The sequence below is a fragment of the Oncorhynchus kisutch genome, linkage group LG19 (genome assembly GCF_002021735.2).
Source record: "Oncorhynchus kisutch isolate 150728-3 linkage group LG19, Okis_V2, whole genome shotgun sequence".
Taxonomy (NCBI): Eukaryota; Metazoa; Chordata; class Actinopteri; order Salmoniformes; family Salmonidae; genus Oncorhynchus; species Oncorhynchus kisutch.
In genome coordinates, this window is record NC_034192.2 from 65404838 (window position 1) to 65423195 (window position 18358).

An 18358-nucleotide genomic window follows, 5' to 3' on the forward strand; every position below is an offset into this window, starting at 1 on the left:
GCTGGTATGCAGGTCTGGGCTGGGGTCATTCTGGGTTAGCTGGTGTACAGGTCTGGGCTGGGGTCATTCTGGGTTAGCTGGTGTGCAGGTCTGGGCTGGGGTCATTCTGGGTTAGCTGGTGTGCAGGTCTGGGCTGGGGTCATTCTGGGTTAGCTGGTGTACAGGTCTGGGCTGGGGTCATTCTGGGTTAGCTGGTGTACAGGTCTGGGCTGGGGTCATTCTGGGTTAGCTGGTGTGCAGGTCTGGGCTGGGGTCATTCTGGGTTAGCTGGTGTACAGGTCTGGGCTGGGGTCATTCTGGGTTAGCTGGTGTACAGGTCTGGGCTGGGGTCATTCTGGGTTAGCTGGTGTGCAGGTCTGGGCTGGGGTCATTCTGGGTTAGCTGGTGTGCAGGTCTGGGCTGGGGTCATTCTGGGTTAGCTGGTGTGCAGGTCTGGGCTGGGGTCATTCTGGGTTAGCTGGTGTGCAGGTCTGGGCTGAGGTCATTCTGGGTTAGCTGGTGTGCAGGTCTGGGCTGGGGTCATTCTGGGTTAGCTGGTGTGCAGGTCTGGGCTGGGGTCATTCTGGGTTAGCTGGTGTGCAGGTCTGGGCTGGGGTCATTCTGGGTTAGCTGGTGTGCAGGTCTGGGCTGGGGTCATTCTGGGTTAGCTGGTGTGCAGGTCTGGACTGGGGTCATTCTGGGTTAGCTGTGTGCAGGTCTGGGCTGGGGTCATTCTGGGTTAGCTGGTGTGCAGGTCTGGGCTGGGGTCATTCTGGGTTAGCTGGTGTGCAGGTCTGGGCTGGGGTCATTCTGGGTTAGCTGGTGTGCAGGTCTGGGCTGGGGTCATTCTGGGTAACCAGTTAGCTGGAGTATAGGTCTGGGCTGGGGTCATTCTGGGTAACCAGTTAGCTGGTGTACAGGTCTGGGCTGGGGTCATTCTGGGTTAGCTGGTGTCCAGGTCTGGGCTGGGGTCATTCTGGGTAACCAGTTAGCTGGAGTACAGGTCTGGGCTGGGGTCATTCTGGGTTAGCTGGTATGCAGGTCTGGGCTGGGGTCATTCTGGGTTATCTGGTGTGCAGGTCTGGACTGGGGTCATTCTGGGTTAGCTGGTGTACAGGTCTGGGCTGGGGTCATTCTGGGTAACCAGTTAGCTGGTATACAGGTCTGGGCTGGGGTCATTCTGGGTTAGCTGGTGTACAATTGTGCGCTGCCTCATTGGTCTTCCGGTCGCGGCCGGCTGCGACAAACCCTGGGATCAAACCCGGGTCTGTAGTGACGCCGCTAGCACTGCGATGCAGTGCCTTATAGACCACTGCTCCACTAGGAAGGCACATAATGCCCTACTTTATGACCAGGCCCCAGAGTGCACTTTGAAGGGAACAGGGTTCAATTTCAGATACAGACCACATGTTGGTTTTCATTACTCATCTATTAAATCACAGACGTATGACTTTCTCTCTCCCTCACAAACAGATGAGGTAGTTACGGTCTCCCTCCTCAGACACTCACTCCTTTTTTAGGCTTTCGGGTTGAGGCTGTTACGTGACCTCTTCAAGAAGGAAGACTGTCAATTCAGCACTCCAGATTTTTCCCATATGTGCCGGGAGGGGGGTGGGTGGGGGGGGGGGGGGGGGGGGGGGGGAAGCGAGAGCGGTGTCAGAATGGAAAGCTAAATAGTTTAGTGTCACTCTAAACCTTCTTGATGGTCTCAGGCCATAATATCAGGTCAGCCATATTCCTGAAGACACTCACGCCTCGCATTCGAACTGTAGATCTGGTCTCTGTTTTGATTGTGTCCGAAATGGCACTCTATTCCCTATATAGTGCCCTAATTCAGGGTCGACAGGGCCCTACGGCAGGCCAGTCAGACACAGCCTTGTTTATTAACAGTGTATCTAGTCTGACTTAATTTTTTAACATAGTCCTGAGTCCCTACAGTCGGTCAGTGTGGACAGTAGGTGTTCAGACTCAATAGCTTGTTCATTAGATTTAGAGATATCTACAGTTCAGAGACTCCCTCACTGTACCACCACTATCTACAGTTCAGAGACTCCCTCCCTGTACCACCACTATCTACAGTTCAGAGACTCCCTCACTGTACCACCACTATCTACAGTTCAGAGACTCCCTCACTGTACCACCACTATCTACAGTTCAGAGACTCCCTCACTGTACCACCACTATCTACAGTTCAGAGACTCCCTCACTGTACCACCACTATCTACAGTTCAGAGACTCCCTCACTGTACCACCACTATCTACAGTTCAGAGACTCCCTCACTGTACCACCACTATCTACAGTTCAGAGAATCCCTCACTGTACCACCACTATCTACAGTTCAGACTCCCTCACTGTACCATCACTATCTACAGTTCAAATGAAATTTGTGGAATTTCATTTGTCACATGCACTGAATACAACAGATGTAGACCTTTCTGGGAAATGCTTACTTAGGAGTCTTATGGCTTGGGGGTAGAAACTGTTTTGAAGCTTTTTGGATCTAGACTTGGTGCTCCGGTACCGTTTGCCGTGCGGAAGCAGAGAAAACAGGCTATGACTAGAATGGCTGGAGTCTGACAATTTTTGGGGGGCCTCCTCTGACACAATCTGGTATAGAGGTCCTGTATGGCAGGAAGCTTGGCCCCAGTGATCTACTGGGCCGCACGCATTACCCTCTGTAGTGCCTTGCGGGCGGAGGCCGAGCAGTTGCCATACCAGGCAGTGACGCAATCAGTCAAAGGTCTTGATGGTGCAGCTGTAAAACCTTGAGGAACTGAGGACCCATGCCAAATCTTTTCAGTGTCCTGATGGGGAATAGACATTGTCGTGCCCTCTTCACGACTGTCTTGGTGTGTTTGGACCAGGATAGTTTGTTGGTGATGTGGACGGACACCAAGGAACTTGAAGCTCTCAACCTGCTCCACTGGAGCCAGGTGGATAAGAATGGAGGCGTCCTCATTTTCCTGTCGTCCACGATCATCTCCTTTGTCTTGATCACATTACGGGAGAGGTCGTTCAGACACCCTCACTAACAGTACTGGTTCCATGTCTGTGTGACCCGAAGTAACCATTGGGGTGCTGAAGTCACCACTACAACCCATCTTGTGGTTTCACTGTTAACAGCAGTAGACACGTAATAGATGAAACGGACAGGCTAGACGGTGGCTTGGTTAATTCAACACCTCTATAGTTATCTATCTATGCAGGAGATTCTAACCAAACATAAATGTTACCACGTCTTTCATTTTCTGTTAGAAATGAGCTGTTGGCTTGACATAAAATGTTTTTGTTATTGAGTAGGGAGTTTCTAAGAGGAGTAAATACAACATGCTTCTGTAGGTAGCAGGTATGTTATCCAACCCCAGTCTGTCAAATTACATTTGCGTCGCTTTATTTAAAATCACCAAAGTGGTTTTAATCTCATTTAATATATATATTTTTACAACAGAATTAGAAAGCAAGGCATCTCAAACCACTCCTAACTAACTAACATGGTCCAAGCACACCAAGACAGTCGTGAAGAGGGCATGACAAAACCTATTCCCCCTCAGGACACTGAAAAGATTTGGCATGGGTCCTCAGTTCCTCAAGGTTTTACAGTTGCACCATCAAGACCTTTGACTGATTGCGTCACTGCCTGGTATGGCAACTGCTCGGCCTACGCCCGCAAGGCACTACAGAGGGTAATGCGTACGGCCCAGTAGATCACTGGGGCCAAGCTTCCTGCCATACAGGACCTCTATACCAGGCGGTGTCAGAGGAAGGCCCTAAAAATTGCCCAAGACTCCAGCCACCCTAGTCGTAGACTGTTCTCTCTGCTACCACACGGCAGTATGGTCTAGTTATATTACTGAGGGTGAGTATAGTGTATACAGTACGGTCTAGTTATATTACTGAGGGTGAGTATAGTGTTTACAGTACGGTCTAGTTATATTACTGAGGGTGAGTATAGTGTTTACAGTACAGTCTAGTTATATTATCTTACTTGCTGAGGGTAAGGGTGAGAGACTCCTCTGCTGCTCTGATCTTGTTCTGTGCCTCCACATGGGTCATGTCTTCTGCGTTGGTCTCCCCGATGGACACCACCCAATCTCCCACGCCCACACCGGCCTGGGCGGCCTTACCCCCGGGGGTCAGCTGTAGAGGGAGAGAGAGAGGGGGGTGGATTGTGGTTCTCAACAGGGGCACTCACTTATACAGAAATATGACCTTTGGCCTATTAAAGCTGGTCACTGACAAGAACACGTTACGATTACCTGTGAAATCAGGTAACAGTATAGTTGTAGAAGTACACGTGAAATAAAACAAATGTACCTACTGTTTCCTCTCGCTGTGTCTCTATATTCTCATGGTTAAACGGAACAAACATCTGCCCTAACCGACACAGTTCTTATTCAAAGACGGTTCAAAGACGAAACCTGGAAATGGTTCTGAAGCCAAACTACTAGAACCTACCAACCTACCAGAACCTACCAGAACCTACCAGAACCTACTATAACCTACCAACACCTACCAACCTACTAGAACCTACCAACCTACTAGAACCTACCAGAACCTACTATAACCTACCAACCTACCAGAACCTACCAACCTACCAGAACCTACCAACCTACTAGAACCTACCAACCTACTAGAACCTACCAACCTACTAGAACTGATACAACAAAGCAATTCATGTTAATGAGTCAGTAACAGGGCTGATCTAGAGGATATCTAGTCAGTAACAGGGCTGATCTAGAGGATATCTAGTCAGTAACAGGGCTGATCTAGAGGATATCTAGTCAGTAACAGGGCTGATCTAGAGGATATCTAGTCAATAACATGGCTGATCTAGAGGAAAGACTAGGAGGATATCTAGTCAGTAACAGGGCTGATCTAAAGGATATCTAGTCAGTAACAGGGCTGATCTAGAGGAAAGGATATCTAGTCAGTAACAGGGCAGATCTAGATGAAAGGATATCTAGTCAGTAACAGGGCAGATCTAGAGGGAAGGATATCTAGTCAGTAACAGGGCAGATCTAGAGGGAAGGATATCTAGTCAGTAACAGGGCAGATCTAGAGGGAAGGATATCTAGTCAGTAACAGGGCAGATCTAGAGGGAAGGATATCTAGTCAGTAACAGGGCAGATCTAGAGGGAAGGATATCTAGTCAGTAACATGGCTGATCTAGAGGAAAGGATATCTAGTCAGTAACAGGGCTGATCTAGAGGAAAGGATATCTAGTCAGTAACAGGGCTGATCTAGAGGAAAGGATATCTAGTCAGTAACAGGGCTGATCTAGAGGAAAGGATAGCTGGTCAGTAACAGGGCTGATCTAGAGGGAAGACTAGAATTATATCTAGCCAACAACAGGGCTGATCTAGAGGGAAGAATCAGAGGATATCGAGTCAAAGGGAACATATTGGTTAAGAACAGGATCAGAGAGATGAAAGTGCACACTGAAACATTCTAGGGCATAGTACGTTCACACCAATCAACAGATGTGTCCTCTTAACAGTAGCTAGCGGACCCCAGAGGGCCTTTTAACACTGTATTCACTAAATATACATACACAAAGCTATCAAGAAGATTCCTGTTTGGGTCTGTTATCACCGGCTAGTGATTTGTAGAGGGAACCTAAGGGCTCTGTGTGTGTGTGTGTGTGTGTGTGTGTGTTCAGCCAGATGGTGCCCCAAACCACAATGAGGACATGAGGTAAGAGTCCAATCAGCACTATGACATCACCTCTTATGATCCACTACAGATGTGGACTGAAGCTTTGGAGTGAAGTTCAACTCCCGACAGGACACTACAGAGAGAGAGAGAGCGGCTCCGCCCCAAATGGCACCCTATTCCCTACAAGAGCTCTGATCTAAAGTAGTGCACTATGGGCCCCGAATAGGGTGCGATTTGGGAAGCAGTGAGAGACAAGGTAACTACCTATACACTAAACCAGATGTGTCTCCATACCGAGGCTGTAGAATTGATTTATTTTACCTTTATTTAACTAGGCAAGTCAGTTAAGAACAAATTCTTATTTACAATGACCAAACCTGGACGACTCTGGGCCAATTGTGCGCCGCCCTATGGGATGTGTATGATATTAGCTAGCAGCACGACTCATCTGTTACTGGGGCAACCGGTGCGTTTGGTAGGCCTGAGGACCTGTAGAAACATCAAGGATCATCGATGGAAACAGGATGTACCTGTTGCTCAATTTCGAGTCTCAGAGCAAAAAGGTCTGAAAACGATTGTAAAAAAATAAAATAAAAAGTTTATTTTTTTTAAATAAATTGGCAAACATTTCTAACAAAAACTGTTTTCACTTTGTCATTATGTTGTATTGTGTTTAGAATGATTATATTATTTAAATTTAGCCATTTTAGAATAAGGATTTAATGTAACAAAATGTGTAAAAAGTAAAAGGTCTGAATACTTTCCAAATGCACTGTATAAAATCTTTAAATGTCCATTTGTTCTCGTCGCCGGCACGAGTGGGGGGGGACTCGAGCCACTGAGGCCCCTCAATTTTTTGGGGGGCACCCCCACCCCATCAAAAGTTGCCCATCCCTGCTGTACGTGATATGAGCTAGCATCACGACTCATCTGTTAGTGTAGATTATATTAGGGAAAGGGAATACCGAGTTAGTCGCACAACTGAATGCATTCAACCAAAATACGATGCATTCAGCAAGTATTCAGACCCCTTCCCTTTTTCCACATTGTTACATTACAGCCTCATTCTGAAATGGATCAAATAAATGTTTGTCATCAAGCTACACACAATACCCCATAATGACATCACAATACCCCATAATGACATCACAATACCCCATAATGACATCACAATACCCCATAAAATAACAAAGCGAAAACAGGTTTAGACATTTTTGCAAATGTATAAATAGTAAAAAACAGAAATACCTTATTTACATAAGTATTCAGACAATTTGCTATGAGACTCGAAATTGAGCTAAGGTGCATCCTGTTTCCATTGATCATCCTTGAGATGTTTCTACAACTTGATTGGAGTCCACCTGTGGTAAAATTCAATTGATTGGACATTATTTGGAAAGGCACACACCTGTCTATATAAAAGGTCCCACAGTTGACAATGGATGTCAGAGCAAGAACTTAGCCAGGAGGTCGAAGGAATTGTCCATAGAGCTCAGAGACTATATTGTGTCAAGGCACAGATCTGGGGAAGGGTACCAAAAAAATGTCTTCAGCATTGAAGGTCCCCAAGAACACAACGGCCTCCATCATTCTTTAGTGGAATAAGTTTGGAACCACCAAGACTCTTCCTAGAGCTGGCCACCGGGCTAAAGTGAGCAATCGGGGGAGAAGGGCCTTAGTCAGGGAGGTGATAAAGAACCCAATAGTCTATCTAACAGAGCTCCAGAGTTCTTCTGTGGAGATGGTAGAACCTTCCAGAAGCACAACCATCTCTGCAGCACTCCACCAAATCAGGCCTTTATGGTAGTGGCCAGACGGAAGCAACTCCTCAGTAAAAGACACGACAACCCGCTTGGAGTTTGCCAAAAGGCACCTAAAGGACTATCATGACGCTAGCTCTTTCAGTGAATTGGCTAGCAGAGCTGTGAACAACCCCCCCCCCCCCACCCTCCTGTTACGCCCACATCCTAAAGTCTATGTGGAGACTCCTCTCCATGACCATCCGCTCTCCCTGACCATCCGCTCTCCCTGACCATCCGCTCTCCCTGACCATCCGCTCTCCCTGACCATCCGCTCTCCCTGACACCACACCACAGGTCACCTAACTGACTAGATGGTATTAACTAGCAGTCCGACACGACACCACAGGTCACCTAACTGACTAGATGATATTAACTAGTAGTCCGACACAACACCACAGGTCACCTAACTGACTAGATAATATTAACTAGCAGTCCGACACGACACCACAGGTCACCTAACTGACTAGATGATATTAACTAGCAGTCCGACACGACAGGTCACCTAAGTGCGACAGTACAGGATAGGATTATACTAGCGTGAATGATTTTTTTTAAATGATGTCATGTAGATAAGTTGGATCCTTCCTGACATCAGACATGAGTTACAGCCACATCACACTCAGTAGGGAACAAGCTGCATATATGAACCTTAAACCACACGTGCACTCTGGGGGTCCCTACCTTGCCAGGCCTGCTGCAGCAAGGTCCCTAATGGCACCCTCTCCACACAAGGCTCTGGTCAAACAAAGTGCACTATATAGTGAATAGGGTGCCACTTGGAGACAGTTCAAAGTGTCCTTTAAAAAAAATAACTCTTGACATCCACAGAGGCTGTTAATTCACACGTCGGAGATCGTATGAAGAGAGAGGAGATGCCAGAATGTGCTTAGTAAGGGCCTTACTCAGACTTGTCCCGGAGGCTTAACGAAATGTGTCAAAGACTCAGATCACTGAGAGTACAAAGTGTTCAACATCAGATCACTAAAAAAGGAGAGAAAGCCAGAGAAAGGCTGAACATCACAGGGCTAAACCCCGGCTGGAATACTGATTTCTGTCATGTAGACATCGTCTGAGTCCCAAATGGAGCCCCATTCCTTATCTAGTGCACTAGATGGGGACTATGGTCCATAGAACCCTGGTCAACAGTAGTGCACTAGATGGGGACTATGGTCTGATTTGGGATGCAGACCCTGGTGTGTGAAGACATTGATTACCCCATCCTATCCGATTATTGATCCCTTTAGACTATTGGCTCATAAATGATCAGAAGATTTTAGACCCTAAATCATTGGTTTCTGTCGTGTTCCACTAAGCTATACGATTCAACTGCTTTGATTCAGCACATTAAAACAGACTGAGGGAATGTCTCGTAGTGGAAGACACAGCTCCCTTGTGGAGTGGTTTGATTTCAGCTTCCCTTGACTGTAGAAACCTGGGGGGGAAAAGCCAGGTCGTTCTAAGATTGGACGTCTATCCATGTCTTGAGGACGTTGAGACGTTGCCCTGAAAAACAGCCACTAGGGGCAACATTGAGAGCTATTACCATAAAGAAGTTTTGGGTAATCCCACGACTCTGGGTAATCCCACGACTCTGGCAGGTTGTGGATCAGAAGGTTGTGTGTTCGCTCCCAGTCGTGGACACTCGTTTCTATTTTAACCCCAAACCTTAACGCTTCAGAATGTAAGTCTAAAAACGTAACCCTTAATTTGGAAATGGGACGATACACAGAAGTAGGAGTAACGCTGACGTTTGAAGAACGTGGATAAAATTATGCAGTCAGGCAGCTTGTTGAAAAAAAGCATCTGGTTTGGTTTGTTTTCGGTGGGGGGGGGGGGGGGTACAATAAATATATGAAAATCAACTTTTAAACATCAAGTTAATCACTTGTGATCTACACAGGCTGGAAACAATTAAAGATCCAACTAAAAGGGTGTTACAGAGAAACACCACACGCAGGCCCCTCCCCTCCTCACCACACCACACACAGGCCCCTCCCCTCCTCACCACACCACACGCAGGCCCCGCCCCACCACACACAGGCCCCGCCCCTCCTCACCACACCACACGCAGGCCCCACCCCTCCACACGCAGGCCTCGCCCCTCCCCACCCCACGCAGGCCCCGCCCCTCCCCACCCAGGCCCCTCCCCACCCCACGCAGGCCCCTCCCCACCCCACGCAGGCCCCTCCCCACCCCACGCAGGCCCCTCCCCACCCCACGCAGGCCCTCCCCACCCCACTCCCCACCCCACGCAGGCCCCACCCCACGCAGGCCCCTCCCCACCCCACGCAGGCCCCTCCCCACCCCACGCAGGCCCCTCCCCACCACACGCAGGCCCCTCCCCACCACACGCGGTATTCTGAGGCGGCATGGGCTGAGAGAAGGTGAACAGGGGGCTTTTGTGGAACAGTAGAGTAGAGAGCAGATTATAATAGAAACCAGTAGAGACAGTAGAGCCTAGCAGATAATAGAAACCAGTAGAGACAGTAGAGCCTAGCAGATAATAGAAACCAGTAGAGACAGTAGAGCCTAGCAGATAATAGAAACCAGTAGAGACAGTAGAGCCTAGCAGATAATAGAAACCAGTAGAGACAGTAGAGCCTAGCAGATAATAGAAACCAGTAGAGACAGTAGAGCCTAGCAGATAATAGAAACCAGTAGAGTAGAGACAGTAGAGCCTAGCAGATAATAGAAACCAGTAGAGACAGTAGAGCCTAGCAGATAATAGAAACCAGTAGAGACAGTAGAGCCTAGCAGATAATAGAAACCAGTAGAGACAGTAGAGCCTAGCAGATAATAGAAACCAGTAGAGACAGTAGAGCCTAGCAGATAATAGAAACCAGTAGAGACAGTAGAGCCTAGCAGATAATAGAAACCAGTAGAGACAGTAGAGCCTAGCAGATAATAGAAACCAGTAGAGACAGTAGAGCCTAGCAGATAATAGAAACCAGTAGAGACAGTAGAGCCTAGCAGATAATAGAAACCAGTAGAGACAGTAGAGCCTAGCAGATAATAGAAACCAGTAGAGACAGTAGAGCCTAGCAGATAATAGAAACCAGTAGAGACAGTAGAGCCTAGCAGATAATAGAAACCAGTAGAGACAGTAGAGCCTAGCAGATAATAGAAACCAGTAGAGACAGTAGAGCCTAGCAGATAATAGAAACCAGTAGAGACAGTAGAGCCTAGCAGATAATAGAAACCAGTAGAGACAGTAGAGCCTAGCAGATAATAGAAACCAGTAGAGACAGTAGAGCCTAGCAGATAATAGAAACCAGTAGAGACAGTAGAGCCTAGCAGATAATAGAAACCAGTAGAGACAGTAGAGCCTAGCAGATAATAGAAACCAGTAGAGACAGTAGAGCCTAGCAGATAATAGAAACCAGTAGAGACAGTAGAGCCTAGCAGATAATAGAAACCAGTAGAGACAGTAGAGCCTAGCAGATAATAGAAACCAGTAGAGACAGTAGAGCCTAGCAGATAATAGAAACCAGTAGAGACAGTAGAGCCTAGCAGATAATAGAAACCAGTAGAGACAGTAGAGCCTAGCAGATAATAGAAACCAGTAGAGACAGTAGAGCCTAGCAGATAATAGAAACCAGTAGAGACAGTAGAGCCTAGCAGATAATAGAAACCAGTAGAGACAGTAGAGCCTAGCAGATAATAGAAACCAGTAGAGACAGTAGAGCCTAGCAGATAATAGAAACCAGTAGAGACAGTAGAGCCTAGCAGATAATAGAAACCAGTAGAGACAGTAGAGCCTAGCAGATAATAGAAACCAGTAGAGACAGTAGAGCCTAGCAGATAATAGAAACCAGTAGAGACAGTAGAGCCTAGCAGATAATAGAAACCAGTAGAGACAGTAGAGCCTAGCAGATAATAGAAACCAGTAGAGACAGTAGAGCCTAGCAGATAATAGAAACCAGTAGAGCCTAGCAGATAATAGAAACCAGTAGAGACAGTAGAGCCTAGCAGATAATAGAAACCAGTAGAGACAGTAGAGCCTAGCAGATAATAGAAACCAGTAGAGACAGTAGAGCAGATTATAGTGAGTGGTGAGAGATACAGAGTGATAGTAAGAATGAGTGAAACGGTAGAGAGAGGTAGAGGCAGCAGAGTAGGTGAGTGTGTGTGTGTCTCTCCGGCCAGTAATGGACACCACCTGTGTCGATGGCTCAGGTTTAGATCACAGCTGTTCCTGTTCTTCAGAAGGAAGGAAGGTGATATGTCAGCGTCCCAAATGGCACCTTATTCCCTATAGGGTCCTGGTCTAAAGTAGTGCACTATATAGGGAATAGGGAGCCATTTGGGATGCAGCCATAGTAAAATGCTGTGCTCAGGCCTTTAGATGAGAGAGGGGGAAGGAAGGAAGGGGGCACTACACCCCACCACAGTTAGTCAATACTAGGAAGGAAGGTGGCACTACACCCCACCACAGTTAGTCAATACTAGGAAGGAAGGGGGCACTACACCCCAACACAGTTAGTCAATACTAGGAAGGAAGGGGGCACTACACCCCAACACAGTTAGTCAATACTAGGAAGGAAGGGGGCACTACACCCCAACACAGTTAGTCAATACTAGGAAGGGGGCACTACACCCCAACACAGTTAGTCAATACTAGGAAGGGGGCACTACACCCCACCACAGTTAGCCAATACTAGGAAGGAAGGAGACTAGGAGAGGGGACAACAAACCCTGCGACACATCAAACCATACCACACATACAGATTAAAATCACATGGTCTCATATGATCTGCCATTTGTAATAAAACGACTGCTTTTAAAAACGTTCAGTAAGAGCATAAAGAGTTAGAAACAGCAGCACCTTATCGGCAAGACGACGACGGGGTATCGGCAAGACGACGACGGGGTATCGGCAAGACGACGACGGGGTATCATTGAGTTTTCTATTAAAACAACGGAAAAATCAGTCAAACCGTTTCTTTAAAATAAAAACATTAATTCTGATATCAGTGGAACCAATTTATTAAATACATGACTCATTCTGATCAACAACAAAAAGTCAACCTAGATCATTTCAAATGTCCCTTTAATGTTGTCTATTACCGTGAACAGTAATACATTACATAAAAGTTAAACAGCTTCCTCTGTGGTGTTGGTATGAACTATAGTATTTTAAAAGGAGAGTTCTACCAGTACCTTTCAATCTACTGTGTTTTATTAAAGGTGAGGTCTACCAGTACCTTTCAATCTACTGTGTTTTATTAAAGGTGAGGTCTACCAGTACCTTTCAATCTACTGTGTTTTATTAAAGGTGAGGTCTACCGGTACCTTTCAATCTACTGTGTTTTATTAAAGGTGAGGTCTACCAGTACCTTTCAATCTACTGTGTTTTATTAAAGGTGAGGTCTACCGGTACCTTTCAATCTACTGTGTTTTATTAAAGGTGAGGTCTACCGGTACCTTTCAATCTACTGTGTTTTATTAAAGGTGAGGTCTACCGGTACCTTTCAATCTACTGTGTTTTATTAAAGGTGAGGTCTACCAGTACCTTTCAATCTACTGTGTTTTATTAAAGGTGAGGTCTACCGGTACCTTTCAATCTACTGTGTTTTATTAAAGGTGAGGTCTACCAGTACCTTTCAACCTGCTGTGTTTTAAATGCCTCTCACCTGTCCTTACAGGTGACCATTCTCTCTATGCACATTTGACTAAACTGACAATGCAAGATCAGGGCCACTGTTCCTCATAGCCCAGCCCTACACTGCCAGTTCCCCATAGCCCAGCCCTACACTGCCAGTTCCCCATAGCCCAGCCCTACACTGCCAGTTCCCCATAGCCCAGCCCTACACTGCCAGTTCCCCATAGCCCAGCCCTACACTGCCAGTTCCCCATAGCCCAGCCCTACACTGCCAGTTCCCCATAGCCCAGCCCTACACTGCCAGTTCCCCATAGCCCAGCCCTACACTGCCAGTTCCCCATAGCCCAGCCCTACACTGCCAGTTCCCCATAGCCCAGCCCTACACTGCCAGTTCCCCATAGCCCAGCCCTACACTGCCAGTTCCCCATAGCCCAGCCCTACACTGCCAGTTCCCCATAGCCCAGCCCTACACTGCCAGTTCCCCATAGCCCAGCCCTACACTGCCAGTTCCCCATAGCCCAGCCCTACACTGCCAGTTCCCCATAGCCCAGCCCTACACTGCCAGTTCCCCATAGCCCAGCCCTACACTGCCAGTTCCCCATAGCCCAGCCCTACACTGCCAGTTCCCCATAGCCCAGCCCTACACTGCCAGTTCCCCATAGCCCAGCCCTACACTGCCAGTTCCCCATAGCCCAGCCCTACACTGCCAGATACACAGCTAGCCAGCTTCTCCTTACATCACTCACAGCACAGCTGATGGAAGCCCATAAATATCCCTCTGAGAAATGGAAAGTGGAGCCTGCTGGCTGCTGGGCTGCTGTAAGGCTCCAGTACCTACCGCGGTGACAGTAAATACTGGAGCACTAACTCAAGGTAAATCTAGTTCTGATAGTGACTCACAACACAATTCATTCACATGAACCAGTCCTTTACAACAAAGCCCACTGCTAGATGTATTCACCTTAGTGTCAGCTCCAAGCAGTAAGTCAAGGTAAAAAAACAGTCATGTCAGTGTGTAAGTGATTCATAACGAGTCATCCAGGTTTAACCAGATGATGTAGCCTTTTATTTAAGACCTTTCCTTTGTAACAAAGCTGTTGGGGCCAGTACCAATCAGGGAGAACACCTTGGTCTAGATACTACTAGGTGCTCTTGAATCTCAACAAGAGCACCTAGTAGTATCTGAAGGTCAACCAGCCCTGTTTGGGGGACGGGGCTGGGCTGGGGGGGGGGGGGGGGCTGGTTTTTCTTCCAGTGATGTCCGCGGTAAAGCATTCCTTTTTGGGATGTGAGAAGGTAGTCATGCGGTGTTCTGATGATGATGTCAGGACACTTGGGCTGAGTCCCAAATGGAACTCTAGTCCCTACATTTATTCATTTAAGGCTAATCAGTAGTGCACCACTTTTGACCAGAGCCCACAGGGAATAGGGCACCACTTTTGACCAGGCCAAAAGGGCTTTGGTGCACTAGGGAGTCATTTGGGAAACACACAATGTATATGCCCTATATAGGGACACAGCCAATGTGTAGGGCACTATATAGGGAAGAGGGACACAGCCAATGTGTAGGGCACTATATAGGGAAGAGGGACACAGCCAATGGATACCGGGAAGAGAAAGGGCTCTGCTATTGCCAGGGTCTGGGAACGGGAGAGACATGAGGAATGACGGCATTCCAGGAATTTAGAGGAAACATTGTGTTCCTGGCTCATACAGGGAGAGGAGGACAGAAGCAGAGCATTCACAGACATATACCATCCTACACACACAGCTGTGAACACACACAGCTCTGAACCAATAGCAGAGGAACAGAAACCCCATTTAACAAGTCTACAGAACAACCATCTAGAAAGCCACGAATGGACCTAAAAATCAGTTGCCTGGCCAAACTCAACACAAACAGCCATATAATGCTCCTAAAAACAAAATCTAACCTTCTCAAAGCTACCAACTGTCACACACACAATAACTAGTACTATTTGCACATTGCTTAATACAAATTTCAAATGTAGCTGTGACTATAATACTTTACATGTCTTGATGTTTTAAACCTTTGAGTGCGACGCTTAGTGTTCATTTCTAATAGTTTGTTGATGTGTTTGTTTCTTCTCACTTTTGTTTATCGATTTCACTTACTTTGGCAATGTAAACATATGTTTCCCATGCTATTTAGAGAGAGAGAGAGAGAGAGGCAGAGCGAGGCAGAGCGAGAGGCAGCGCGAGAGCGAGCGAGAGGCAGAGCGAGAGGCAGAGCGAGAGAGAGCGAGCGAGCCAGAGCGAGAGGCAGAGCGAGAGACAGAGCGAGAGACAGAGCGAGAGACCATCTCTTCAGCCTCTCTCTGAAGCTTTAGTCTTGCTGTCAGTTGGATTGTTCTTTATTGTGTAAATCAGCTCTCGCTCTCTGGGTTGAGACGATACTTCAGGGGGCCTGGGACAGAGAGACACAGACCAGACCACCCACACATTACTTCCTGGAGGTCTAGCCAGTCACAGCCTGAGAGAGAAGTCTGTCAGCCAGTCAGAGCGGCTAGACTAGGGGGCGACTAGACTTTTTATTACGCTACAAGTCAGTCAACAGTCTGAGACAGGGGCCTGCTAGTATGACATCAGCCAGTCTGAGCTTAAAGGAAAAGGCCTTTCATTATGAAATCAGTCAGTCAACAGGGATCTACTAGTATGACTGTACTGTCACTATGGAAACAGCCAGGGGCTATAACCTAAACAGGTGGTGTAAACCCAAGTATGACTGTACTGTCACTATGGAACCAGCCAGGGGATATAACCTAAACAGGTGGTGTAAACCCAAGTATGACTGTACTGTCACTATGGAAACAGCCAGGGGATATAACCTAAACAGTATGACTGTACTGTCACTACACTAATACGACAACAAGCAGTCAATAGCAGACGGCAAAGGCCTGTTACTTACGACTGTAGTCCTGTATGTCTCCATGTCTGTAAACAGCCCATCAAGGTGACATAACCCTACTGAAACAGCTCAGCCTGTGGAGATGGACACCAAGGTGTCCTTCAGTCATTTATGATACAAGAGGAAACTCTGTCTGATAATACCTGCAGTATCCTGTCTGATAATACCTGCAGTATAAACATACCGGAGTCCCTATCCTGTCTGATAATACCTGCAGTATCCTGTCTGATAATACCTGCAGTTTAAACATACCAGAGTCCCTATCCGGTCTGATATACCTGCAGTATCCTGTCTGATAATACCTGCAGTATGAACATACCAGAGTCCCTATCCTGTCTGATAATACCTGCAGTATCCGGTCTGATAATACCTGCAGTATCCGGTCTGATAATACCTGCAGTATCCGGTCTGATAATACCTGCAGTATCCGGTCTGATAATACCTGCAGTATCCGGTCTGATAATACCTGCAGTATCCGGTCTGATAATACCTGCAGTATCCGGTCTGATAATACCTGCAGTATCCGGTCTGATAATACCTGCAGTATCCGGTCTGATAATACCTGCAGTATCCGGTCTGATAATACCTGCAGTATCCGGTCTGATAATACCTGCAGTATCCGGTCTGATAATACCTGCAGTATCCGGTCTGATAATACCTGCAGTATCCGGTCTGATAATACCTGCAGTATCCGGTCTGATAATACCTGCAGTATCCTGTCTGATAATACCTGCAGTATCCTGTCTGATAATACCTGCAGTATCCTGTCTGATAATACCTGCAGTATCCTGTCTGATAATACCTGCAGTATCCTGTCTGATAATACCTGCAGTATCCTGTCTGATAATACCTGCAGTATGAACATACCAGAGTCCCTATCCTGTCTGATAATACCTGCAGTATCCTGTCTGATAATACCTGCAGTATCCTGTCTGATAATACCTGCAGTATCCGGTCTGATAATACCTGCAGTATCCTGTCTGATAATACCTGCAGTATCCTGTCTGATAATACTTGCAGTATAAACACCAGGGTTTCAGCAACCTTTTCCATCTGGAGTGCTAATTTATCTGACCATTTCTACGTGACAGTTCAGATTTTTATATGCACATCTTGGTGAAACAGTTTCATCTATAATAGTCTTTGCCTCTCAGTCAGTCATGTGGTTCTTCTTTGTTGGTAGGGAAGAAACACAGATCCTGTTCTCTCACCGATCCAGAGGAAACATGTTATGATACTAGGCTGGTACTGAGTGAGTGAGCGAGCGTGGACCGACGGGCGGGCAGGTGAGCGTGGGCGGGCGGGCGGGCAGGCGAGATCGCGAGGGAAGGCAGGCGAGTGTGCCAGGGCGGGCGAGAGGAGGCAGAAAGAAATAGTAGGTACAAGAAGAGGTAGGATGAGCCACAGAGTGCATGTACAAACAGGCTGGTTCAGCCACTCCCTCCATCACAGGCACACCGACCAATGTTGCACTTATAAGGGCTGGAGCCCCTGTGTTGGGTGTCACTCTGTTCCATAGCCAGTCGTTTATGGACAATCAGAGAAATCATTTAGCTACGTACGCTTCATTTAGCTAAGATACAGTGACCTAACACAGTAACAAGTTGTTCCTGGACAAGCCTAAACAAGCCACAACATGTCCTTATGAGGAGAGAGAGAGCGAGAGAGAGAGAGAGAAGTGGAGCAACTCAGTCTGATACTGTATCATACATACTGATTACATCCCAAATGGCCCCCCTCTTCACTAGAGCCCTATGGACCCTGATCAAAAAGGAGTGCTCTAGTGCACAGGGTAATAGGGTGTGATTTGGGACACGCCCCACTGACACACGTCAGAGGAATGCATGAACTGAGAGGCAACTGATCGTTTCTGAGCTGAAACATGGATTTAATTCCACCCATCATAGCTAGCTGTTCTCCCCCCCCCCCCCCATAGTTCCAGAACTGAAACATGGATTTAATTCCACCCATCATAGCTAGCTGTTCATCCCCCCCCCCCCCCCCCATAGTTTCAGAACTGAAACATGGATTTAATTCCACCCATCATAGCTAGCTGTTCTCCCCCCCCCCCCCCATAGTTCCAGAACTGAAACATGGATTTAATTCCACCCATCATAGCTAGCTGTTCTCCCCCCCCCCCCATAGTTCCAGAACTGAAACATGGATTTAATTCCACCCATCATAGCTAGCTGTTCATCCCCCCCCCCCCCCCCATAGTTTCAGAACTGAAACATGGATTTAATTCCAACCATCATAGCTAGCTGTTCTCCCCCCCCCCCCCATAGTTCCAGAACTGAAACATGGATTTAATTCCACCCATCATAGCTAGCTGTTCATCCCCCCCCCCCCCCCCATAGTTTCAGAACTGAAACATGGATTTAATTCCAACC

At 47.2% G+C, this 18358-nt stretch overlaps 1 protein-coding gene across 3 annotated transcripts in view; it reads right to left on the reverse strand.

Annotated features, from left to right (window-relative positions):
• pdlim7 (PDZ and LIM domain 7) overlaps positions 1-18358 on the reverse strand; it is an 81002-nt gene that overhangs the window by 50911 nt on the left and 11733 nt on the right. For all 3 annotated transcript variants that reach the window (XM_031797198.1, XM_031797200.1, XM_031797199.1), the window contains exon 3: positions 3966-4117. In XM_031797198.1, coding sequence (XP_031653058.1) covers positions 3966-4117 — 152 coding nt within the window. The remainder of the gene's footprint in view (positions 1-3965; positions 4118-18358) is intronic.